The sequence below is a fragment of the Pyrenophora tritici-repentis genome, chromosome 7, assembly GCF_003171515.1.
Source record: "Pyrenophora tritici-repentis strain M4 chromosome 7, whole genome shotgun sequence".
Lineage (NCBI taxonomy): Eukaryota > Fungi > Ascomycota > Dothideomycetes > Pleosporales > Pleosporaceae > Pyrenophora > Pyrenophora tritici-repentis.
Genome location: NC_089396.1, coordinates 1,726,451 through 1,750,558, shown reverse-complemented (window position 1 = coordinate 1,750,558; position 24,108 = coordinate 1,726,451). Strand labels below are relative to the sequence as shown.

The following is a 24,108-nucleotide window of genomic DNA, read 5'->3' as shown; positions in this document are numbered from 1 at the left end:
CGCTAGTTACTAGATGACACTTGTGGAGCTTTTATTTATGTTATCGGGTTTCCTTGCTATGCTCCTATAACTAGTATCCACGACTAACTTCCATAGCTATCTGCCTATACATGAACCGCTTATCCCCTGCCTTCTCATGCTTGATAGCCACAACCGCATGTATAGCTGGCTTGGTTACTAGGAATTTGTTAGAAAAAACGTTGGTGCCAATTTTGGGGGTGTAGGAAACAGCACTCACGCCTCGAGTTGTTGGCCGGGCGACGTGGCGCATTGGCAATAGTGGGCGGTTACGCATGCATGTGCAAGGTTTCTGTTGCCTTCATCTCTACACGCAAGTTAATGAGTACATCTGGGCATGCATGTATCAGATACTACTTACTTCCAGATGGCACAAACACCACTAGCACATGCGTTCGTCTCTGCCGGAGTGCATTTGCCCGCGTAATATCCAATTTTTGTACCCGCAACCGTGAATGCAAACAGCGCAAGTAGAAGTGGAGATTGGAACAGCATAGTGAAGATTGATAAGTAGGTATTGAGTGTAGATAATAGTGTGTGGATGATGGTGTTTGCGGTGACAAAACAGAAGGCAGTGGATCTCTTTATATATACCTCTCCCCTGAAGTCCGCATGGTTCGGCTGATGGGTGAGCAACATTCTTTATCTAGTCTGATAATCGCTCGTGTTTACGGAGACCGTACGTTCTGCCATGCTCGAGGTGTTGTGGTCGAGGCAAAACTAAGTGCAGTGTAAGAAATTCACTCTCTCTAGTCTCTCAGTAACACTACCAAAGGTTACATAGTAGTACTTGTTAAACTCTTGTACCAATATTGTTGTTATGTTAAAAACTATAGTTAACCTCTTATGAAGCGAAGGCTTCATTTGACACGCAGATACGACGGCCATCGGCCATCGGCCAATAGCTCATTTTTATTAGGTACGCCCGTGAATCTCACCCACCACTAGTCGAATGAGGCTTTGCCCCAAGAACCTTAGATCTAGCTGCACAGAAAGAGCGTCAGTTGCATTATTTTATATAATAATAGTCTTTACCTATTCCAGTATGCGACCATGCATCTTCCTCCCTTCTCCTCTTCCCTCGTAGTGTCTATAATACTCGTCTATAATACTCGTCCACTTCGTTGCACCTACCAACCAACACACCTCCCTAGTAGTTTCCGTCTTACATGCGTCGAGATCAGCCTTCACCGCCCCCTCAAAAAAAAAGAATGGCAACACCCAAAAAGGCAAGACAGCGGAGACACTTGCATTCCCAAACCAAATGGGCAAAAAAAGAACATGTTTTGCATCGGCCAGGAATGTTAGAGCTGATAATCGAAGAGTACATGTACGCGCCTTCCCCGGATAATTTCCGCTGCCTCTCTTAACACCGGCATCTGAGATATTGAACGGTCCCTCACGACAGCTTGGCACTTCCGTCTGCTTGCGCCGTTCGTGTTCGTCATCTCTAATTCCAAAACTTGAAACTTGCCGAACGGCCACCGTCAGCTCGTGAAGGACAATGCCGTCTCCAAATCGTCGAGGTCCTCCCATCAACGTTTCGCCAGGCTGACCTTGTGTTGGGGGCGCTCAGTTGGGCATCCTTGCTGCAAGTCTGCCATTGTGTCGGGACGGAATATAAACTTAACCGGCTTGTCCGGAGCCTACTCCGCTCGTTGCATCCCTCAATGTTATTTTCATGCCGGCAGCTTTCCCGTGTCGGCCTAACGGTCCTCCTGTGCTAATATGGCAAGGCGACTCACATTCACAGCTGCCATTCTTGTGTTAGCGTTTTGCATCACTACCGACTGGTAAGATAACCGCTTAGCATCGAGTAGCTATTCATTGCTTCAGATTCCCGGGGCCCATTATTCTGGAACGAGATCCATCCAGCGACATGTCATTGACGGGGTCTGTTGACAACGCTGAAACCTGCACGACGGAAACATCCATGCGCGGCACTTATGCATCGGATGGCACTTGGTCACACCCTACGCTCTTGGTTCTACGAGCACTATGTGTCAGGGGGACCTCTGAAAGTCAGAGTTCGATTTGGGCTCGAAGACGGACTGGAACTATGTTTCGGAATCATAAAGCCGTGACTTATGGGGTTAGGAGCGCATCGTAGCGTCAACCACCAACCTCCGCACGTCAACATAACGGCGCACAGTATCACCTGTTCGCGCATACTAAGCTTTTATTCATACCAAGTATGACCTTGCAAGCGATCCGTACAGCACCGTATGTCTCGTATTCCAGTTGTAGATATTCTAAGCGAATGTAGGGTTCGGACGGCCACTTAGCTTCGGTATTTCTACCTGGTATACACAGCAAGATTCCCTGCTCCTTTGTAGTTTACTGCAGCATCTATTGCATCTGGACGGGGAACATTGCAGGTAGAAACACACCGAGGCGCTTGTCTCCTGTATGTGCACAGGTTTCCAAGATTGCGTTTGCTAAAGATACATCAGTGTTCACGGCAGTCAATTTAGTGGCTTGTACTTTACCCGTCTCTATGCGATCTATGGACGCTATCGACAGCCATGCATCCATGGCACGATGAATAAGAGATCTTTGCGGAGAATTTATCACCATACTCGGGAAAACTCCGACCAACCTTGTGCACGTCATCGGAGGATGATTACCGCACTAGGAAACTCGGGACATTGCACGAAGCTGCGCCGAAACAGCCCAGTCGCCGACACACATCGTGGGCAGGGTTGTATGACCAGCCCGGAAGACCAGAGCGGGCAAATCAGATTGTTGGTATGGCCCCACAGCGAAACGTACTGTAGCTCTTCAGCATCGAGGACAATCTTTGAGATTTAAGGGCTACGTGAGACACGCACGTGTACAACAGACTAGTCGCTTCGATTAGTGCTTAGAGCCAGCGAGTCTAAATGGTCCAGATGTCGCTGCTAGAAGAGGTGAACGCAAGCCTGGATTACGTTAGTTGCGGTCGTGCGGGGTCGGGCCGATTGACATGCGTACCGTACCTAGGTTGTGATGAGGAGAAAGCAACTATGGATCGGGTGAGTCCCACGAGGTCATCACTCCAACTACCCCAACTACTAGCTCATCGTGATATGGTCTCAGCGACTCTTGTCAGCATCGGTACCAGGATGACCGTTCCCAGAACGCCGCTCCGCTAAAGCAAGATGCACGGATGCCACAGTAACCTGGCTGATACCTCCGATTCTCAAAACGACTATTAGCATGGGACAAGGTACACATGAGAGCGCATTCCTAGATCTCAACTACTTACTCGTTTTGCGTGGAAGCGATGGCCATTATTAAGTCATGCTACGTTCCAGGTCTCAGTACCGCGTCCCGACCGCTTTGACCCATCTACCTGGAAGAAACACGTCATTCCCGTGTGCCAATGTCGCTTCATTGCCGAGCATTATCCATGGCCGATCTAAACTCAGAAAATCAGTGCACAGGGCCCGGAAGCTGTGAGTGGCTTTTGACAAAGATCTTCATATTCGTTATGTTGCACTTATCTTGCATCCACTCATGCGCAGCATACGGAACTGTGAGCGGTGCTAGACTGCGTTCAGTGTCGCCTTGCACTAGACACGCATCCGCGGCTGAGCGATACAGGGAGCCTGCCGCTTCCTTGCCAGACAATGCAGCCTATCACCACAACATCATACAGCAGATCCAAACCTTAATATAGCAAAGTAATAAAGTCAAAATGACAACAACAACAACAACAACTACGGCGTTTGTACCCAAGTACCGAGGCACGTAGGTTTATCAGATCTTTACCAGAAGCAGCAGAAGCATTTCCTCACCAGATTCAACTCTATTCCAAAACAATACTATTGCACTAAAGAACAGGGAAAAACATCCTACAAACCCCACAACCAACATGCAAGCACCAACTAAAACCCCTCTCATCTCTCAACGGGTATCCGCAAAAAAACCCTCGCCTGCATCTCCGAGTGTCTCCCTACAAACCTCAAACACAGCTATCCGCTTCCGCAACCCCCGTCCCTCACCCACCCCTCACACCTCACCGGCGATCGACCAAAGCTTCGCCTATTAATCCCCTCAATTAACCCGACCGAGCAGTTTTTGTCTTTTCTTTCTCCTCTTCGCTTCCGACTTGGCTCTGCTCACAGGACATGGTAACTGCTGGTTGGTGATCCTTGTCACAAACTGGGATAAAAACCGTAACATATATGCAACCCGTCTTCCTTCCCATCCGTTCCCCGATGCAGCCAGGGAATACTGCTGGGAGGAGAGAAAAGGTCCCTGTCCCTGCAATTGTACCTGTATTACCCACGTTAGCTGTGGCGTCTTGCGGGACAAGGAGTCGACTTCGCGCAACTTGCCTTGGGTTGCGTTATCCTGGTTCCCACCTCACGTACGCGTCGTTTGAAGAGGGCGGATCAAGAGGGCGGAGCAAAACCAGCCTTGATCGGAGCTCGAGCCGGAATATAGTTCCGGTAGATTACATCCGGAGGAAGTGACGATCACATATCTGGTTTCTAATTCCCATTGCTTCTGTTTTTGGCATTACTACTACCACTCCTGACGATCGCGGAGAGGATACGTCTTTATTGAGTGGTATGCTTGCGTCACATTGGGGTTTGACCGTTGTGTCGTTGAGAAACGTTTGTGCGTGCAAGAACTCTAAAACGGCTCGGATGTCTTGAGATACCGTGTGTATCTCTATCCGGAAATAATAGACAATGTTCTACGTGGTTGGGTTTGCGGAAATGGAGTTGGAACTTGTTCACCTACTAGATGACAAGTCTCGCCTTAATTTAGATCCATACTAACCTTTGGTTGACAGTGAGGGATCTATGGCCCAGGCAGAGCGGCAACGAGACAACTACCTGCTCGTCCGCACAAATCAATCATTTATTGATATATTGATTGTAAGCTTTGGGATCTCAATGCTTCTTCAGTCCACGATCGACGGTGAGATGGCTAGGTGCTCAACAAAACCCTGAATAAGTACGTGCTAACAGCCTCAAATGAGAATGTACATCCATTTGTCCAGATATAGCCATAATACTATACCGTACCATACACACAATACACCAATTCCTTGCTTCCTTTCCAATCCTTCCCTCCCTCCCGCGATAACCCCCCAGCATCCTCATCCTTCAACCAGAAAAGCAAATAAACTCTATCCTCACCCCCTCCCATCCACGTGCCACCGCTGCGCTCACCCGCTGTCAGACGGCCCCCAAGCCCCATTCAGCAGCCAATCCGGGCCCATAAGCAGACCCTAGAGTAACGGTGCCCCCTTGACTCGGACAAATAATTGCGCAATAACCGCAAGCAACAGGCACAGACATGTCCATCCCTCGTCGCTTTCGGATGGCAGTCTGACAACCGACCATGCTGACAGCCGACAATGAGACAATCGGAAGTCAAATTTCAGACGGAGGCAAGCAATGAATGACCTCAGAAAGGGTACAACACATGGACCATGATCTTCATTCAAGCTTTCCGTTTGTGAGGCGGTAAGCTGCGGAGCCGCGAGGGTTCTGGGTCGGGTCGGTGTTGGGCTGCGTGGGCTGCATAGGCTGCGTAGGCTGCGTAGGCTGCGTGGGGAGGCGTAGGTAGGTACGTGGGTTAGGTTGGTACCTGAATTAATCGGCCTGAATATCACGACATGATGTACACGGGCTTATTCTTTTTTTAAACAACACCAGTCAGGTCAGGGCAGGTTGATCAGTAGAGTCAAGTCAGTTTAGTCGAGTCGAGTCAAGCAGTGAGGGCATGCAGTATGCAAGATACCCGGGTATCTGAGAATCCTTCAGACTACAGACTCCACTATAACCACCACGACCACCCGTCTACATACAGTACATATGTCATCATCCCTCACGAAAACCGGAAGCAACCATCCGTTTGATCCTCACGACTCGTCGTCCAATTCCAATTCCAATTCCAATACCGTGTTAACATGAACCCCCGTTATAAACCCGCTGCTGCGGTGGAGTGGATACGTACGTACAATCATGTCCATCAAAAAAAAGTAAGAGTGAGAGAGAAAGAGAAAGCGAAGCCCGCTTTTTTTTCTTCGCAAAGAGGAAAATCAATAGTTGTGGGTTTACGGTATCTTGCTGATCTGGGCAAAGAGTGATGCGAATCGCAATCAAGTACAGGGAAGATCGTAATTACCAGGGGTGTGCCAGACACTTTCTCAAGGCAAGGCGACGCGACACGAGCAAAGGACGCTCGTGTTTTTTCCCTTGCGGAGGGTCTGATCGGCTGTGGGGTCTCTCCTCTCTTGCCATGACTGACCCACTCACAGCCTAGGCCGAAAACGTGCAGGTTGCGTTGCGCACCGCCTCACGCCCTGCATGCCAATGCGAACACGATACTGTGGTTGTGGGCTTTCAGGAGACTTTTCTTGCTGCTCACGCAAGAACCCACACAGAAACAATGGAGAATCCAACAAAATCACGTGAGAATATGAATTGAGGATAGGTATATGAGCTCTCCTTGGAGACATTGGCAACCGAGTTAGCCTACTCGTCTCGCTTACAGTCGAATCCGTATAACGAGACACCAACAGGACCAAATCGTCCCCTTCACTCGTCGCTATCAGCCCCCGGCCGTGTCACCGTCATGATATATGTTTTCGTTCCAACCTCGCTGTCCTAGACGCTTACTTCTGCATCATCAGTTGGACGAACTCGTTGTCTGCATCATGTTAGTTTTTGAAGCAGTGAGACCAGCGTCTTCGAGCACCCACAGTCAATGCGGCCGTCACCGTCCTGGTCAGCCTCCCGGATCATCTCGTCGACCTCGTCATCGGTCAATTTCTCGCCAATAGAAGTCATGACGTGGCGCAGTTCGGCAGCGGAGATGAATCCGTTGTTGTCGCGGTCGAAGACCTTGAAAGCTTCCCGGATCTCCTCCTCAGAGTCGGTGTCCTTCATCTTGCGGGCCATCATGGTCAGGAATTCTGGAAAAGTGGTTAGTGCGAGTGCGGTGTTGCCAGGTGCGAGTGTACGGCATACCAGGGAAGTCAATTGTGCCGTTGTTGTCGGCATCGACCTCGTTGATCATGTCCTGGAGCTCAGACTCGCTGGGATTTTGGCCGAGCGAGCGCATGACGGTTCCAAGTTCCTTGGTGGTGATTTGACCTGTGTTGCGACCTGGTCAGTCCCGCATTCTGAGTGGCATACGATGATTGTTGTGCTAGCCCATTGGCCCAATGGCGCCTGGGAACGTCTAGCTGACACGCGGCACTCTGACGCCCACTGGAGTCGCCTCAGACCAGCAATGGGCTCGAAGAGATATATGCCGAGGCGAATGAATTCGAAAGGGGAGTACTGACCATCGCCATCCTTGTCCTGTTGAGGGAAGCAATGTTAGTGGACTGTTGACATGTTCGATAAGGCTGTAGGCAGCCGCGCGGCATAGGCCATGGGCAACGACGACGGCAAGGGCGGCACTTACAAACAGAGAGAACGCCTCCTTGAACTCGGAGACTTGCTCCTCGGTGAGGGAATCGGCCTACAGCGCTCTGTTAGCGATGCGCGGTAAACACGTGGGCGACTTGTCGTGATGTTTTGCAGGGCGGGGTATGTTTGGGAAAGTGCGAAAGCGGCGCGGGGCTACACACCATGTTTGCTGTGAGAAGTGTGTTTGTGGTAAAGGGCTTTGTGTTTTGGGGGGAAGAGAATGGGTATCAGAAGCCGACTACGGTTGGATAGACGTAGAGAAGAGGCGCAGGTGCGGAGTGAAGGAGGTGTAGTAGTGTTTGCGGCTGGAGAAGATGGGCTGGAGTGGAGCTGGTCTGTCAGACGGGCTGTTTAGTGCCGCCCTGCTGTTGGGAAGGGGCCTCTAGTGCTGCCCAGTGCGGGAAGGCGGCTTCAGATGAGATGCACGCCCAGACGGCTACCATGAGCGAATGCGCCTCACACACCAAAAGTCCATCGGCCATCTCCAGCTCCGTCATAGGCCGCGCGCGCATGCAAACAAACACCGTGAAGCACTCCATCCTACCATGACATAACATCCCCGAAATCTTGCCAGCCCAGCATGTGGCGGGACCGCACCAACCTGTATGCTGCATCTGCATCTGCATCTTGCATCCGACCACCCTGGCATGTTCGTTCGCTGACGTAGGTCCACAGCTTTATATCATACCGCCAGTCCTACTCGCACCACCCCCAGAAGAAGACGCGCTATGCCGGCCCGGGTTCCAATGGCTTCGGCGACAGCAGGCGCATGTCGGATGAGCGGCAGGGGCTCATGTCCAGCGGTGCTTATGAAGATGACGGCGACGCGGTGATTGAAATGGACCTGCTGCCGCCTCGATGGCTGGATGTGCAGGACGAAATCACCGAACACCTAGCAGAAATAGCAAAGCAGACCCGCAAGCTCGACCAGCTGCACCAGAAGCACGTGCTGCCTGGCTTCGACGATGAAGATGTGAAGAAGCGGGAGGAGCGCGAAATCGAGCACCTTACACAGGGCATCACACGTCTCTTCCAAAAGTGCCAACAGGCCATCAAGCGCATAGAGACCATGGTGCGTGAGGCGAAGCAGCAGGGCAACATCAACCAGGGCGAGGAGATCATGGCCCAGAATCTCAAGATATCACTGGCCACACGCGTGGGTGAAGTGAGCGCCATGTTCCGGAAGAAGCAGTCGGCATACCTCAAGAGTAAGACAGTCTGCGCATGTAGTATGAGACGACGCTAACGTCCGGCATAGAGCTGCGTGATCTTGGTGGCTTTGCATCGCCCTTCCGGTCGGCAACACCGGTACAGAACCCCTACAACGACCCAGCCCTACAGGAATCAGACGCCGATCGCTCCTTCTCACAATCTACCCTTCTTCAAACAAAGCAACAGCGCATGCGCCACGACCCGAATGAAGCACTGATAGCCCAGCGCGAGCGCGAAATCGAGGACATTGCTCAGGGCATCATCGAGCTGGCAAACATCTTCCAAGAGCTGCAGACTATGGTTATTGACCAAGGCAGCATGCTAGATCGCATAGACTACAACGTAGAGAACATGTCGCGGGACGTGAAAGAGGCGGACAAGGAGCTCAAGGTAGCATCCGGGTACCAAAAAAGGACAATCAAGAGGAAGATCATGCTGCTACTTGCCATTTTGATTGCCGGCGTTTTCATACTGCTGTCACTCAAACTGAGTCGCAAACGTGGTAACACATCGGTTGAGCCCCAGGTTGATTTGGTTCCGCCAGCCACAGCCATAAGAGCCAGACGTCAATCAATAACAATGCGGACAAATCGAATTTGGCACAGGAGAAAGCGGCGATTATACGAGGCGTCTAGAGAAGACCCTTTCACTTTATGAAGGGAGCTCGTCGTTGGATATGAATAATCAATATTTACAACTTCACAACTTCTGGCACGTTTCACACACCTACTGCTAACATGTGCATAGCAATATTACTTGATATCAGCGTCATCACAACGATGAGTTGATTGTTGACCGCATTTGACTTGGGGTAGTCGCGACTTCCGACTTCGTCAAAACTCAGCACAAACTACTGACGACCTCACCCCTTTGTGATTCCACTCTAAGCCAGTAGCGCATAGCCATCTAACAAAGACATTAAATTGCCTTTGCCTGTGCTTCTGGGACTTTTGCGACATCCTTTGTACCCGCAAACGGACTATGTGGCGTAGCACATTTGCGCTGTTCGAGAACAAAGAGCTGGTGTAGCGACAACTACCAGCATCTTAGCCAACATGTCTCGCATGCCCTGCACTACCATACACACGTCTTTTCATGCTCTGATACATTGATCCCACCTTTGGGTTCGTTACATAATGTTGAGACACGCATCAACTCACAATGAGCTCTCAGTCGCCCCTGGAACGTTCACGCCGACTGCCTAAAAAACCAAGACTCTCAGGACCTTGGCCCTTTATCGATGAGATCACTTCAAGAATCTGTCGACACGCAGGCCGAGAAGCCAGTGCTGCGTTATGTGTTGCACTCTACAAAAACAAGGCAGACGACAAGAACAGTTCAGATGGACATGGTGCATCTGACGCACTCCAAGCTGTATACTACGAGCCATCTACATACTGGGACTGGCATACGATACATCCAGACGATGATTCAGCGTTCAACGAGAAGAGGCAGCTTTTGTGGGAGCGTCAACGCGGGTTTCGCCATCATGGCATAAAGGAGGGATATCCATCTCCTAGGCAGGCATGGATCCGGTTTCGAAGTCTGATTCTTGCATTTCCTGAGAAAATACCATGGGTCGAGAAAATTGCGGTCGCACACTGGATGACTGTGGAAGATGTCGAATGGTAAGTACTCGCCAAGTAAACCAGTGGATTGGGCAAACACTTCCATTCGAATTGAGTGTACTGACTTTTGGACAGGATTTTCTCCACCTTGACATCTGTAGTAGCTCTTGATCTGAGCGACGTGCCACATTTACCGAAAAACACAAACGATCATGTCAGTAGCACATATCCGAACGCCATAACAAGATCCACAGATGATGCTTGGCCACTCTGCATCTGGACCCATTCGGCCACAGATTCCTTTCTAAAGAAACTGAGCTGGCTTGGTCTGCCGAACTTCTGTGATGGCACATCGGCCGCTCCGATGATCATGGTCGAGCGCTTGTTGCCATGCTGCACAGGTCTCCGAACTCTCTCCATCCGAGGAAATTACGAATTAGAAACTCCAACAGGATACATGGGACCCTCGGATTATAAGAACTACTTTCAAAATACGTTTCTTGGGCATATTCCAGTTAGTGTCAGTTCGCTTGAGCTCCGGTTTTCGTACGATCGCCTAAATGAGTTGCTTGACTCTATTCATGTTAAAATCGGTTCCGGGATTAGTCGAGTTGGTATCGATCTCGGAGCGTGGATCCAGATGTACCCATTCAGCGACCAAACTCAGAGTCATTCGAGTCGTGAATTGTCAGACGAAGATGTTATCTCCACAGCTCGGCTGGCAGCTCAGAAGAGTTTTAGAGACATCTATGACAAGGTGCAGGAAAAACATCCGGGTTTAGCGTCGCGCTTGCCAGAGATCCACACCCACGCTCCTCCAAGTAATAGAGACGAGGCCAAATCTCTATACAAGCGCGATTTCTACAGTAAACCCGGAGGCTCAGGCCTCTATAGGGGATCTATCAATACCGTTATGGCTATGTTGAGATTTGTATACACCACTGGCCTTAAGGCTGAAGAAAATGGTATACACCTAGAGTCGTTGTAAGCCTTGATCTCCTTGAAAAAATCCTTTACCCTATAAATATACTAATTGATAAAATCAGACAGCCCGAGTGGCAAGCTAAGAGCACGAATCCTATCCACCCTCTAGCTATGACTGAGAACAAGCCACATGAAAACACAAGCACAAAGAACTCCTCCGGAAACATCAATGATCCACTTGTCGGAATCCAGGAGTTGTATGCATGGCTGAATGAAGTTTTCAACTGGCGACCTATCTTCGACTGGGATTGCTTTTTACGAACAGACTCTGACTCTGTCGACGACAATAACAACAACAATCCCATAGCTGAGATTGCCAAGCATTTCCAGTACCTACGGGAAGCCAGGATACCGGTACATGTTATCCTAGGTCGCCGTCCTCCTGGTCAATCTAGCTTGTATTGGGGCTGGCCGTATAATGCGGACGAATGGGAGACATCGCTTACAACACCCTTCGATACTGGCTTGAAGCCTGTTGCGGCATATATCGATACACTCAGTATCTTCTATGATCTCCGAAACCCACTGGATCAAAACTGCCTAGAAGTTATCGAGATGCGACAGCCGTATGAGGGCCCTGATGCATCATGTCCTCGACCCGTCTGCCCCTGGGGAGACAACAACGACTGCCCGTTCCAATTGCAGTGGAATTCCAGGCCGCCATGTGCAACAAAACTCAACGCTCAAAACACGGCAAACAAACAGCCGATTGCGAAGATGTGTTATCTTCCACTAGCCAGCAATCTTCCACCATATCCTCCTACAGGCGAGTATCGCTCGGATCATCCAGAGGCCAACTGTGCTGCCTCCGAAACCCTACACCAGCTTTCTATCCGCGCTGCAAATGATCGAGAAGCCTTAGGTTGGCAAAGGTTCTGGGCCGCTTGTGCGCCACGACTGACTAACCTAACTGAACTGAACGTGCGCATGCCTGTCTCTTTTGATAAAGTGCGCAGTTGGAGGCTTGCCAAGCTTATTAACCCCAGGTTCAATTGGGAAATGTCTAGGTATGCAGACGAACAAGGACATTTACAGACTCGTCAAGACCTTGAGTACCATGCGGGCCCTGTACAAGCTCATGCCCATAGTTCACAGCAAAAGATGTGGCCTGTTGGCCGCTTTGTTCGAAGGACCTGGGTAAGCTAGTGTTTTTCTTTGCACCATCCTTTACGGACTGAATTGCGCTTCCGTGTATCGTAAGTGCCTGAACTAACATCATGGTCAACTTAGAAAAAGTATCTACCAATCGCGCAGAAGGAAGTGATAGAATTGACTAGAGGAGCGTATGATGTTGATGAACCCAACGAGGGTCAATCTGGAAAAGGCCAGAAAAAGTTAGTAATCCATCATTCTAATAGGAAAAAGCGTATATTAATTCTTCAAGAAGCAACGCAGACAGGAAAAAAGAGGCAGAAGAGAAGAAGAAAAAACAAGAAGAAGAAGAGGAGAAGAGAGAACGCGAAGAGTTCGAAAGGATGGCACAAACAGCACGCTCTGCAGCTCAACGGGAGAGCCGACTCCGGTCAGAAGTCTCAGCCCGGAGTGTCTATGCTCCTACTAACCCAACAATACCTTCTTCTGAAGGTATCGGAAGCAGACTGCAAGATGAATACGGTCGCCACATCTACAATGTTGCCCGAACAACATGGACCGCTCAAATGCATGGTATCGTCCATGATCTCCATGGTGTGACAAATAATCCAGCTCCAGGGACCAATCAAACGGGAGTAAGGCAGGATTCGACGGTAATCGACGCCATAAGGGGCAGGTTGGAAACAAACATGAATCGCTTCGACCCAGGTACAGTCTTCACAGAGTCTGACCCAGAACGTGACATGAGAAATGGAGTGGATCTTGTGAATCTTGAGCAATACCAGACGTCGCTAGCGGACCAAAATGCTGCTGTGGAAAAGAAGAAAGCCGACGAAGCCAAGAAAACAGCTGAAGCGAAGAAAGCCCAGATACAAGCTGATGAGGCAAAGAGATTGGCTGAGCAGAAGGCCAAACTAGTCAAGAGAGTCGCTGGCCAGAAGGCTGCTAGTGAGAAGGCTGCTAAGGAAAAAAGAGCCGCAGAAATACAGAAAGCTGTAGAATCTTTAAAGGCTGCAGAGGAAAGAGAAGCCGCCGCAAGGGAGAAAGCGGAGGAAGAAAAGAAAGCTATTGAAGCCCAGAGCGCCGAAGCGGAGGAGGCTAAGGCACGAGCTGTTGAAGCAGCTAGGCTTGCTAAAGTGGCTGCAGATAAGGCTCGCAAAGAGGAGGAGGCTCGCAAAGAAGCTGCCAGGATCGCTGAAGCTGCTAGAGTTGAAGCTGAAGCTGAAGCTGCCAGACTTGAAGCTAAGCGAATTAAAGCTGCTCGCAACAACGGGAAGGGTGGCGAGGATCCCACAAGTACCCCAACTGATCCCACGTCCGATATCATACCGACAATTGAGGGACCTCAAGGATCAACCCCTGAAGGGAGTCCATCGGGTGCTAATGGTGGTGATGAATCAGACCGTGAAAGCTCAATTGAAGAAGTGCCTCAGCCACCACCAAAGAAACCCGCAAGAAAACAGCCCGTGCGAACGCCTCATCCACCTGCACCTGCACCTCCACCTCAGATTGTAGCTACAACTAGAAGTGGTCGTCAGGTTATAAGGCCACGCGACCTAACAAGGACGCCTACACCTCTTTATGGAGGCGGTAGTGAAGACGGCACTAGCGAAGACAGCAGTGGAGAGGAGAGAAAGAATAAGAAGAAGACAAAGAAAGGGAAGGAGCCTAATAGCGCAGACTCTTATAAGCCATCTAAGAAGAGAAAGGCAGATGATAGTGATGATGATGACTGTAAGAAGAAGGCGAAGAGGAAGCCTACAAAGAAGCCTGTAAAGAAGAAGGTGAAAAAGGTGGGCAAAGGCCGTTGATGGGCATGCCCATTCTGTCTAATTGAGATTTCTTTGATATTTGTAAAGTTAGTTAGTTCTTTTCCCGGGTAGTATGTTAGTAGTGTTTGAGCCGTAAGCTGTAACTTGAAGAGCAGAAGTTCACAAGCGATTAATATCTTATTAAATTCTCTCTCTCTATTCTCATCAACCATACCTGTCGCTATGTTTTTAAACACATAAAAAGCTATAACCGATATACTAGGCAGCCTTAGCAAGACATAACAAAATTAAAACTACCTATCCTCGACATTCTTGAGTCAGGCCGCCTCATCCTTTCGCCACCATCTGATTCGGCCGCAGATATCCCGAACGCGGGACCGCAACACCAAAATGTGAAGCGGTTATCGCAACAACGCCGCGCAATTCTCGCCAAGGCTGATCGAAATGTGTGCGAATGCCTATCTTCGAACGCTCTTTCCTCCTATTCCTACCCACTAGCTTCTTTACGCCAAACATTCACCACGTCGAGAGCTACCACAATTTGGCGCAACGCGTCAGGCACACTTGGTGCTTACCAGACCCTGCGCTGATCCCCAACAACTTATCTTAGGAGCCTCGTCGTCGCCAACACGACCATCAGGCGCCCCTCGATTGTACATTTCCTCTAAACCTCACACTTCCACCTCCATCTCCACCTCCGCCGTACTCGTAACCGTGACCTGACCACCTCTCCTACGAAACAATCACGAACCGCAACGATGCCACTACCCCCAATAGCAATTGCCTGCCTCTCGGCCCTCGCCATCGACTCCTGCAGCAACATCATCGCGCAACGCCTCAAAGCATGGAATGAATCCAAGCCCTTTGTCTTCGACCGCGTGCTCTTTATTCAATTCGCAATCATGGTCGTGTTGACAGCACCTGTCAATTACCACTGGCAGAACTGGCTGGAGCGCGCGTTTCCGGGGTGGACGACGCAGAAGATAATCAGGAGTGTAAGCGAGGATGAAGAGGAAAAGGGCATGATGCTGAGTGAGGATGGGGACGGGAGAGCGGTGGTGGAGGAGGAGGTCAGGGTGAGGAATTGGTGGAACATTTTCAGGAAGTGGTTTACTGATGTGAGTTGACTGTCTTCTGATGGGAGAAGATATTTGTGTGGATGATGGGCTAATTTTGATGTTTGATGTAGTGTATTACCATGGGCGCGTTGTTGAACCAATCCATGTTCTTGATCTTGATTGGGATTATGAAGGGGAAGACTGTGGCGTTGATTGTACAGGATTTCAGGAATGTGAGTACTTGTCTTGAACTTTGCCGAATGGCTCTATCTCATGCTGGTTGGTTATTTACGAGCAAAAGCTAATGTTATGACAGGAATTGTTCGGTCTCATCTTCGATTCATACAAAGTCTGGCCCATTGCCAACTTCTTCAGCACGACCTATATCCCCGTCGAACGTCGTATCGTTTTCCTTAGCTTCTGCGGATTGCTATGGAATATCTACCTCTCGTTGGTAGCGGCTCGGTTGTAGAAAGATGCTTGTATAATACAATCTACTTCCGCATCGCATATCATAAAACAACGTAATGGTATACAGCGTGAAATCCATTCAAACACACATCTATGATCTAAATCTCCTTCCTCCCCCTCTCCCAAGCCCCCAGAACCGCCTTCCAATACCCCCCCTCGTCCTCCCTAACATGCCCACAATGCGCACTCTTTTCAAAAACCACCCTCTCCACCTCCCATCCCTTCGCCTTCGCCTCCTCCGCATGCTCCTCTACTTCCTCAAACCCCACCATCTGATCCGCCTTGCTATACAAATAAACCCTCGGCACCCTCTTATCAAACACATCCCCATCATTCAATTGCCGACAAAGCACCACCATCTTATTCTCCCTCCGCATCACAAAGTCCGCCAAATACGTACACACCAACAGCAAATGCACCAATACCCCACCAAACCACTTCCAAAAAAGCGTCCTGGGTAAACCGGCGGAAATAGCAGCATGACTCTTCATCCACGGCGCTTTTGTGGGACTAGAATCCATAATCTGTACTCTCATCGGCATCATCTTCCCACCAAACCGCCTCTTCCACGCCTTCGCAAACTCATTGAGCTGATTGCCGCCTCCGTTGGAAAAACTATGCACCAGGACCTCCCCGCCTGACCCTGTGTGCTCGGCTACGAGATCAAGTGCTGGAGTGAGTAAAGTGGCGTAGGCGGCGCTGGACCGGAATATGTCCTGAGTGAAGCAGCGGATGAGTAGGATGCGCGACGTGGGGAAGAGGGATTGGTAGGTTAGCGTGTATTTTGCTATGTGTTTTGCGGCTGCGGCGTTCCAGGTGAAGAGGAGGATGAGGGGTGGTGGGGTTTGGGCCGCATTTTTGGCGTGGTAGGTGGGTGGGGTATGGAGGTAGGTGTTGTGGCCGATTTTTTGGAAGTCGGAGAGGGGGGTTGGTGGTGGTTGTGTTGAGGACATGGTTTTGGGATGTTTTCGTCCAACTGTGGTGTTTCTATTGGGGTAGGGCGAATGTTGAGGGTTTCGGCGAGTTGTTATCTATGTCTCTGTCTTGTACTTTATATGAATATTTTTGAGGTTTTTGTGATTTTGAATCTAGGCAGATGCGGGGCGCCGAACTGATAAGTCAAACAAGAAAGTCTACGCGTGTCTTTGTCATTGATTTTGGAAACGTGAGATGGCTGGGGTGTGAAGGAAGCAGCAGCAGCAACCGAGCCTCGGTAACACCATCATTGGTCTTATCCGACAAAGCCCGCCCTGCTGACACCATAATCCCAACTCCTTTTCCCCAATCCCCCATCTCTAGGGCTCATTCCTTCTCTGTTCCAGTCCATCAAGTCGTTCCATTCCTGCCCATCAACCAAGCCGCACCTGAAGTAAACAGCGCTGCCCCCTGTGCCGCTCCAGCTGCAATACTAGCCCCATAACCCCCCATAGCCGCACTCTGCGCCGTGGCAATGATACCGCCTGCAGGTACACAGCCAAAGTAGCTCATGATTGTTGCTGCTGTGGAGCCTGGAAGTCGTTGTGTTAGCGCTAAAGAGGTAGGTAGCTAGAGGGGTTGATTTGACTAGATGTTATGTGTAGGTATTTATGAAGCTTGGGAAGGGAAGGGAGAACAACGTTACCTGCAACAGGACCTCCAGCACTCAATCCCAAGGCACTGAAGAAGGGGATCGTGGCGGCGGCGGGTGTGAGAAGGATTACGCCGTTTACGACATGGAAGGCGGTTTGGTAGGGGTGCGCAGCTATCCAGTCGAGGAGGGGTTGGGTGGCGTTCATGGTTGTGGTTGTGGTGGGTTGAGCTGTGGATGAATTTCTGTGGATCTAGAATTTCAATGAATTGTTGACGAGGAAGAGATGGTAATCAAGGTGTTTTGTTCACTTTCACTTCATGAGGCTGACACAAACAAGGCAGCCTGGTGAGGGGGCACATGCAGCTGAAGCTTGTGGCGCTGCATTTGGTTGGCTACGAGTGTACCACGACGAATGCAGTCTTGCCAGCCTATCGCGATAATCTGGGACGCCATAGCTCAGCCTTCTTTCTCTATGCCTGAGACACATCTGGAATTTGCGCGTTTTTTCACATGATGGAAGCGCTTATGCACTATACAGAACATTGACACATGACGATGTCTGGATTCTGACAAGACAAACACAAATTCTATGACTCAACAGTCTCCCCATTCTCTTGCATTTCTTCCAAGCCAACTTGCTGGTCGATACAATTTACATTTCATCCACTCCCTCAGCCAGCTTCTTCATGTCAGACCTTTCCTCTTCCCCCTCTCCCACCGTCAGCGTAGCTACCTGTATGTCCATCTCCATCTGCTCCTCCGCAGCTAGCATAGCTGTATATACTACCCCACTGTAAGTAAATCATTTCAATTCAGTCAACGTCCACTCACTCTTCTTCGTAACCCACATCTCTTCAACAATCTCAACACCACTACCTTATGCTCCCCACCCTCTTCCCAATCCCCTTCATCGACCAACTTCCCCCCCCCCCCTGGTCAACGACATGATACTCACCCTCCCCGTCGTTCCTCTGAGCATCCTTAAACCGGGATGGAGCAAAGACAAGACCACAAGACTCTGAAAACAGACACCAGACACAATCTTCAACCTTGTTCTTTCCGTAGTGATGTTTTAGCCGCTCGACATGCTGGGCTATGCTGGCAGCGTTCGTGTAACCGAATGATATCGGTCTTTTCTTTCCCTCGGAGATGTGCGCTATCAGATGCAGCCATACTGTTTCAGATCTTGGAGTCATGTATGTAGGAAGTCTTCTGGTGACCGGTGAGGTGGTGATGGTAGGTGGCATATTATTGGAGCGACTTGTATTTTCCCTAATTGTATGAGTTTGTAAAATGTAGAGTTCGTAGAAGGACAGCTAATCTTGGTATGTAGGAGTGGAATCAAGAGCTGGTGCAAACAGATCAAGAACCTGTTGGTGTTTGCACACAAGACTTGACCCAGACTGTGAGTCCAACAAATAATGACTCCATGTAGCAGCTCCTCTTTCTTTCATCACATCAACAAAGACAGTCACAAGAATGCACGTATGGTTCAACAAAAAAGCACTGTCAATTCTACCAAACAAATCGCTCTCGGCCCTAGGCCCATGCCTGCATATCATCCATACAGAAACACAGAACCCAGAGAGCTTCCAACGAAAGATTCCCAGATCCCAGATCATGCCCACAATTCTAGAAGAACTTTTGCGCTTTCTCGCTCTCTCGCCTTCTTTCTCGCATACATGTCGTGGCCCCACCAAGAAAATCTCCTTCGTACAGCGCATTTCATATCGATACAGTCCGTCGTTACCCTGACCGCATCGAAAAGTACCGTGCAATTCGGAAAATGTCATAGAACGTTTGCTTGGAAAAAAAAGGTAAACTCCCCCCAGAACACCGAAATGATATGTGTAAGCGAGTGACAAGATGAATGTCGTATCGAAGACCAACGTGTGAATCGTGAGATCGATAGACAGCAAGGAAAAACATGGGAGCTAAATGCATACCACTTTACAGAATGCTCAATAGCAAATGCGTAAACGTAGTTCAAGACCCGAATCATATACAGTAAGATAATTTTGCTTCCTTTTAACAATAAATCTAAGCCAAGATAAAGCGTCAAAGTGGGAAAACATTTATCTCTGAAGAGATGTTAACGGCGAACACTTGTCGCTGGGGATGCATTTCTGCTTACCCTGCCACGGCGCTGGTTGCCCCCAGCAGCCTGTTGGTGTTGGGGTGGCATGTACATGCCATAGGGCGGGTACATGCCGGGCATGCCTTGGCCAGCGAGGTTGGCTGGTTGCATCATTGGTGAGCCGTTGTAGCTACCAGGACCTGCAACTGGCGAAGCGGTGCGATAAGCGTCCATGCCGGGAACTGGAGGCTGGAAGCCGTTCATCGGAGGATAGAACTGGCCTTGTCGGGCCAACAGTTGCTGATATTGCATCTGCTGCTGGTTGTTCATGGCAGCCATGTTTGGCATGAACATTGGCCCACCGCCCATCGGGTATTGATCGAAACCGTTGGAGTCCATGCTAGTCGTGCGTTGGAGGGCGACAGGGTCATAGCTAGGAACAGGACCCTGGTAAAAGTTCCCGGGGTTGGGTTGTCCAGACGCGGTGCTGTCCTTTGATGCTGGGCGGGTTGCGGAGTGCTCACGAGCACCGGGCCCTCCACGGGTAGAGAGGCCTACCTCGTCCATAAGGCGCTTGTAGCCTTGTTGAGGCTGTGCCTTGATGCGCAACAGAACATTGCGTACGTTCTGCACGACATCTGCACGAATCTGTTCATCGAAGAAAGGTGTGGTGAGCACCTTGAAAATGAGGGTGGCACCGCAGTTCTGATCGGCCAAGATGCTTTCCAGCACTTGGTCGTTTGGCGAGAAGAAAAGTGCTTGCAGGATGGTGTCGCGAGCTTCTGGTTCGTTTCGCTGGTTGATGATCTTGAGAACGGTGAGGTAGGCGACCTTGTGGGTGCAGAGGTGGACAATGTGGGGAACTAGGCGAGGGGCCAGCACAGTGCGCCTCCTCGGGAACGTGCAGGTGTCAAGGAACCAGGTCAAGAGCAAGGCACCATTGGCGTTGGTTGCAAGCTGCACGCTGTGAAGGGCAATGACAGCAGCCACCATGCGCTGCTGGTCCTTGGTAGCATAGTGGCTCTCCAAGCAAGCTCGCATGGCACGAGCACCGAAACGGCCCTGAGCGAGATCCCAGAGTCGGCCCAGCATGACTTCAAAGATGAAGCTGTTGAACTGCTGGTACTTGAGGCAACCTTGCATGACGTAGTTGCCAAACTGGTCGAGGAAGAGAGCCATGGCGTAGGGCTGGACAGCATCTACAACCATCTTCTGCATAGTCTCCGACTTGGAGACATCAATGATCTTCTGAGCGGCCCAAGTTCCGTTCTTGTGCACACCAATCTTGGCAAGATGAGGAGCAATCTCACGAAGCATTGCCTCCTTGGTAGGCTCCTCACAGAACTCGAAAAGCTTCTGCACAACAGTGTTACCAAGGTAGTCAGAAGAAAGCTCGGCAATTTCGGGGATCATGGCCGTGGCGATGCCCTCGATGTCTTCCTTGGAGCAAGACCCGTTGTCGATGCGCTTGCGGATCTCTCGCAGTCTAGGAGCATCGTGGATACGGGTGTGGCTTGGTTCCTCGACTGAGGGGATCTCGTCGACGTAGTTGTTGAACTGGACCGCTCTCTCAACCTTGGTCGTGATGCGCGATTGCTCGTCATCAGTAGCACCCAGCTCTTTTACGATCTGGATGATGTCGTCGCGAATGTCGCTGAGTTCGGGAGTGGTCAGAGGTACGTTGGCAGGGGCACTGTTCAGCTTGGTGGCGGTAGCAGTTCCAGCAGAGCCTTCAGCCTGAGTCTTGGAAAGTGGGTCCGGGCTCGGTGAAGGGAAGACACCATTGTGGCCAGGCGTGGCTGCTGCACTTGGGATTTTGGCGTAACCAATACGTACGGGACCAGCGCCTGGGAAGATTTCCTTTCCATTCAAAGTCGACTTTGCCTGGACAGCGCTCTCAAGGTTCTCGTAGTTGACGAAACCGCAGTTCTTGTGCGTGAGCACTCGCGTGGACTCAATAGCACCGTACTGGGCGAATATGACTTGGAGCGACGAAACCGTGGTCGAAGAGGGAATATTGCCAAGCCACAGGGATCGAGTGGGTCCCTCCAAAGTTCCATCATCACCCAAGTTGTTGCCAGGCAAATGCAGCTTCTTGACTGCTTCAGTCAAGCTGTATTCGGCATCTTCAGTCAGATCACCGGCTCCCATGCCATTGTCAAAGCGACCCATGGCCGGCAAGTAATTGCGCATCATGCCTCGCGAAGGGGCGTCTAGCACACCGGCAGTACGCGCACGAGGGCGTGCGTTGGATGCAAGGTTGGCAAAGGCCTGCACTTCAAGGTTGTGCTGGCGGACAGCTTCATGGATGAGAAGAGCATTCGCTTCAGCAGGCGTGATGGCGCCACTGTATCCACCATATTGATCTTCCTCGTCTTCGGCGTACTTTTCTTTGGCGTTGACAGAGTATGAACGGAAGCGGTTGCCGCTGCTCGAGTTCTGGTTGTTGGCGTTCCTCTGGCTCTCAAGCAAAAGCTCAATGTCTGAGGGAGCCAAGGTAGCTCGTGCAGGCTGAGGAGTATCGACTAGACCAAGGTAGTCGAGTGTCTTGACGTCAGTGTCAGCAAGAGAGTCCCGGGAGAAGGAAGACCTGGGCGAACCAGCTCCGTTTGATGGCATTGAAGCAATGCTCTGAAGGGTGCTGCTGCGGTCACGGTTGCTTGACCAACCATTGGAGAAGATTGGATTGCCAAAGGCCGAGTTGGATGGTGGGAGATAACCCGGTCGCTGGGGCATAGAGCCAGCACGCAGGCGCGAGAGCAGCGCGGACTTTGCAGCAGCGTTTGTAGAACCGAGGGCATTGAAGCTGGAAGTGTCGGTTGGTGTTCCGGGGCCCGGCTTGAAGGGGCTGGTGGAGGGTGTTGGTCGCGAGCTCTTGGGGAGGAGCGATGCACCGGACATGAGGCCGGGAGGGGCAGCGGAGGGGGAGAAGCGTGAAGGGAGAGTGCCGGCGCGGGCACGGCGGCCCGAGGGCGCAGCTTGAGCGACCTCTGGCATGGCGTTGTTGAAGTCGGGGAAGTTGAGGTTCTCGCTGTTGGGAGACTCGGGAATGGTCTCACGCAATGGAGTCGAGTTGCCGCTCGTAGGCGGACCCCACATTTGAGGAGTCAGACCCTCCTGTGCCTGAATCTCGCGTGCACTGTCATGAGTTAGCTCGAGTCGTTGCTCGTTTCAGGATGCGACGGACCGTTTGGAAAAGAGTCTGCTGCCATATTCATGCGACGGGGATCCAGCTCCCAGCCTGGCGCCGGCAGCAGCCGCACCAAGGGGGTTCGAGGCACTGGGGGCATAGCGGAGGGAACCACTGTTGGGGGGCTCGACGGGCGACGTGTTGCCGGTGGATGAGGCCGAGTGCGGGGGTTGGGGCAGCTGCGGGATGTAGTTGAGGTTGATGTGATGCTCGGGGCGGTTGGTCGGAGCCATTATGGATTACAGACCCTGTCTTGTCGGCGATAGTCTAATTGAGGAAGAATAGTCGTAGTGACTCGGTTACCAAAGCCAGGGTAATGGTAGAATCGCAGGTTGGTGCCGGCCAAAGGAATGTGAGGCAGAGGGGATTATTGCCAGCAAGACCGGACTCAGCTCAGCGCCTTGCAGTGAAGTGTGTACGATGAACGCTGTCGACAGTAACGAGCAGGCGTTGGATCCAGTCCGGATGGTGGGCGAGGTTGCAAGCTAGCACGAGATGGCGTCGCTTGCGAGCAGCAAAAGCGCGGGTACCGAGGGGGTGTGCCGGCGGGAAAAGGTTGGAGAAGCCGAGAAGGAGTGACTGCAGGATGCGGCTGGCCGCAATTGGGACACGAGCGGTGGATTACACGGTACTTTTGACTGACTGACTGGACTGGACTGAACTGTACAGCAGGCGGGCGGAATAGACAGATCACCGGAGTGCCTGGAGAACAGAAGGAATAGGGATTAGACAGATGGCCGATTAAGCATTCGAGCTCATAGAGAGTCCGATATAGCTAAAGATCGCAGCGGGCAGCGGTGGCGGGAGGGGGAGCGAGAAGCGATGAGGGATGATGAGCAGTGGGAGATGCGCGGTGGATGCTCAGGCTCGCTTCCGCTAGAAATGGGGACACGCCAGGACACGGGCGTCTAGGCTCGATTGGGGACAGCAGCCAGAACCAGCACGTTACAGGTTACGGACGGAGGCTCGAGAGCTGGGGGTACGGCGATGATGGTCGGTCGTTGGCTGTTGGCTGCAGAGGACACCTGGGCAAGCTGTTCAACGCAAGAGTAAGATGACAGGCTGGGAATCACACAGAGAGGGGAAACGAGCTCTCTCTCTCTCTCTCTCTCTCTCTCTCTCTTGCCTCGCTCGGCCGCCGTGCTTTGCTTTTTGTACAGCGGCGACGAAGCTTTCAGGGGCCAATTCAGATTCAGCTACCTCCTGCGGGCCTGCCCTTCTGTCCTCTACGCCGCATGCCCCCCCAACGTCTGAAACGCAGAGGCGCGTGGACAAAGTCGGTCCCTCAGGGCCTGACGTGGACACTTGTGTGCCTCTACCCGGCTGCCGGCTGTGATTGGCTGGCGCGTGCTCAAGACGGGATTATTGTGCGGTTGGGGGTCCTGCATGCGGATCGAGCCGTGGTTCAAATTCAAACACAGGCAGCAATGCAGTCTATAGTAGTCGCGAGTAGATGCCACCGTGTGCAACTTGACCATGAGCTTGTTGCAATGCAGTATACACGAGGCTGACGTTGCGGGCGTGCCAATATCCTGCATTCTTGCATACGTGACATGTGCTCCTAACCGGCCTAATGGGCATAGTCTTGGGGCTGGCTCCATAGCCATCAATCATACGCACGCTATGTTTCAGGCCCGGAGAGCTAGGCCAAGCATTTTCCGCTGACTTGGCGGCT

At 51.2% G+C, this 24,108-nt stretch overlaps 8 protein-coding genes across 8 annotated transcripts; 4 read left to right on the top strand and 4 right to left on the bottom strand.

Moving 5' to 3' along the window:
- Nucleotides 1–134: 134 nt before the first annotated feature.
- Nucleotides 135–513, bottom strand: PtrM4_130680 (uncharacterized protein; the record flags this gene model as incomplete). The annotated part of the gene is made up of 3 exons (XM_001941097.2): nt 135–177; nt 239–325; nt 380–513. 3 exons carry the CDS (start codon nt 511–513, stop codon nt 135–137), a joined length of 264 nt encoding a protein of 87 aa, XP_001941132.2.
- A 6,124-nt stretch (nt 514–6,637) lies between these two features.
- On the bottom strand, nt 6,638–7,086 carry PtrM4_130670 (uncharacterized protein; the record flags this gene model as incomplete). Its single annotated transcript, XM_001941096.2, has 3 exons — nt 6,638–6,672; nt 6,725–6,937; nt 6,993–7,086. The coding sequence occupies 3 exons, from the start codon at nt 7,084–7,086 to the stop codon at nt 6,638–6,640; spliced, it is 342 nt and encodes a 113-aa protein (XP_001941131.1).
- Nucleotides 7,087–7,401: 315 nt separating this feature from the next.
- Nucleotides 7,402–9,308, top strand: PtrM4_130660 (t-SNARE complex subunit, syntaxin; the record flags this gene model as incomplete). Its single annotated transcript, XM_066109001.1, has 3 exons — nt 7,402–7,517; nt 8,115–8,647; nt 8,698–9,308. 3 exons carry the CDS (start codon nt 7,402–7,404, stop codon nt 9,306–9,308), a joined length of 1,260 nt encoding a protein of 419 aa, XP_065960993.1.
- Nucleotides 9,309–9,812: 504 nt separating this feature from the next.
- On the top strand, nt 9,813–12,411 carry PtrM4_130650 (uncharacterized protein; the record flags this gene model as incomplete). Its single annotated transcript, XM_066109000.1, has 5 exons — nt 9,813–10,279; nt 10,355–11,203; nt 11,266–12,089; nt 12,190–12,340; nt 12,405–12,411. 5 exons carry the CDS (start codon nt 9,813–9,815, stop codon nt 12,409–12,411), a joined length of 2,298 nt encoding a protein of 765 aa, XP_065960992.1.
- A 573-nt stretch (nt 12,412–12,984) lies between these two features.
- On the top strand, nt 12,985–14,106 carry PtrM4_130640 (uncharacterized protein; the record flags this gene model as incomplete). The annotated part of the gene is made up of 1 exon (XM_066108999.1): nt 12,985–14,106. One exon carries the CDS (start codon nt 12,985–12,987, stop codon nt 14,104–14,106), a length of 1,122 nt encoding a protein of 373 aa, XP_065960991.1.
- Nucleotides 14,107–14,825: 719 nt separating this feature from the next.
- On the top strand, nt 14,826–15,597 carry PtrM4_130630 (Mpv17-PMP22 domain containing protein; the record flags this gene model as incomplete). The annotated part of the gene is made up of 2 exons (XM_066108998.1): nt 14,826–15,062; nt 15,442–15,597. 2 exons carry the CDS (start codon nt 14,826–14,828, stop codon nt 15,595–15,597), a joined length of 393 nt encoding a protein of 130 aa, XP_065960990.1.
- Nucleotides 15,598–15,694: 97 nt separating this feature from the next.
- PtrM4_130620 (Periplasmic protein TonB) lies at nt 15,695–16,549 on the bottom strand (the record flags this gene model as incomplete). Its single annotated transcript, XM_001941092.1, has 1 exon — nt 15,695–16,549. The coding sequence occupies one exon, from the start codon at nt 16,547–16,549 to the stop codon at nt 15,695–15,697; it is 855 nt and encodes a 284-aa protein (XP_001941127.1).
- Nucleotides 16,550–19,241: 2,692 nt separating this feature from the next.
- Nucleotides 19,242–22,666, bottom strand: PtrM4_130610 (RNA-binding protein Puf family, translational repressor; the record flags this gene model as incomplete). Its single annotated transcript, XM_001941090.2, has 3 exons — nt 19,242–19,247; nt 19,301–22,382; nt 22,431–22,666. The coding sequence occupies 3 exons, from the start codon at nt 22,664–22,666 to the stop codon at nt 19,242–19,244; spliced, it is 3,324 nt and encodes a 1,107-aa protein (XP_001941125.1).
- Nucleotides 22,667–24,108: the final 1,442 nt, after the last annotated feature.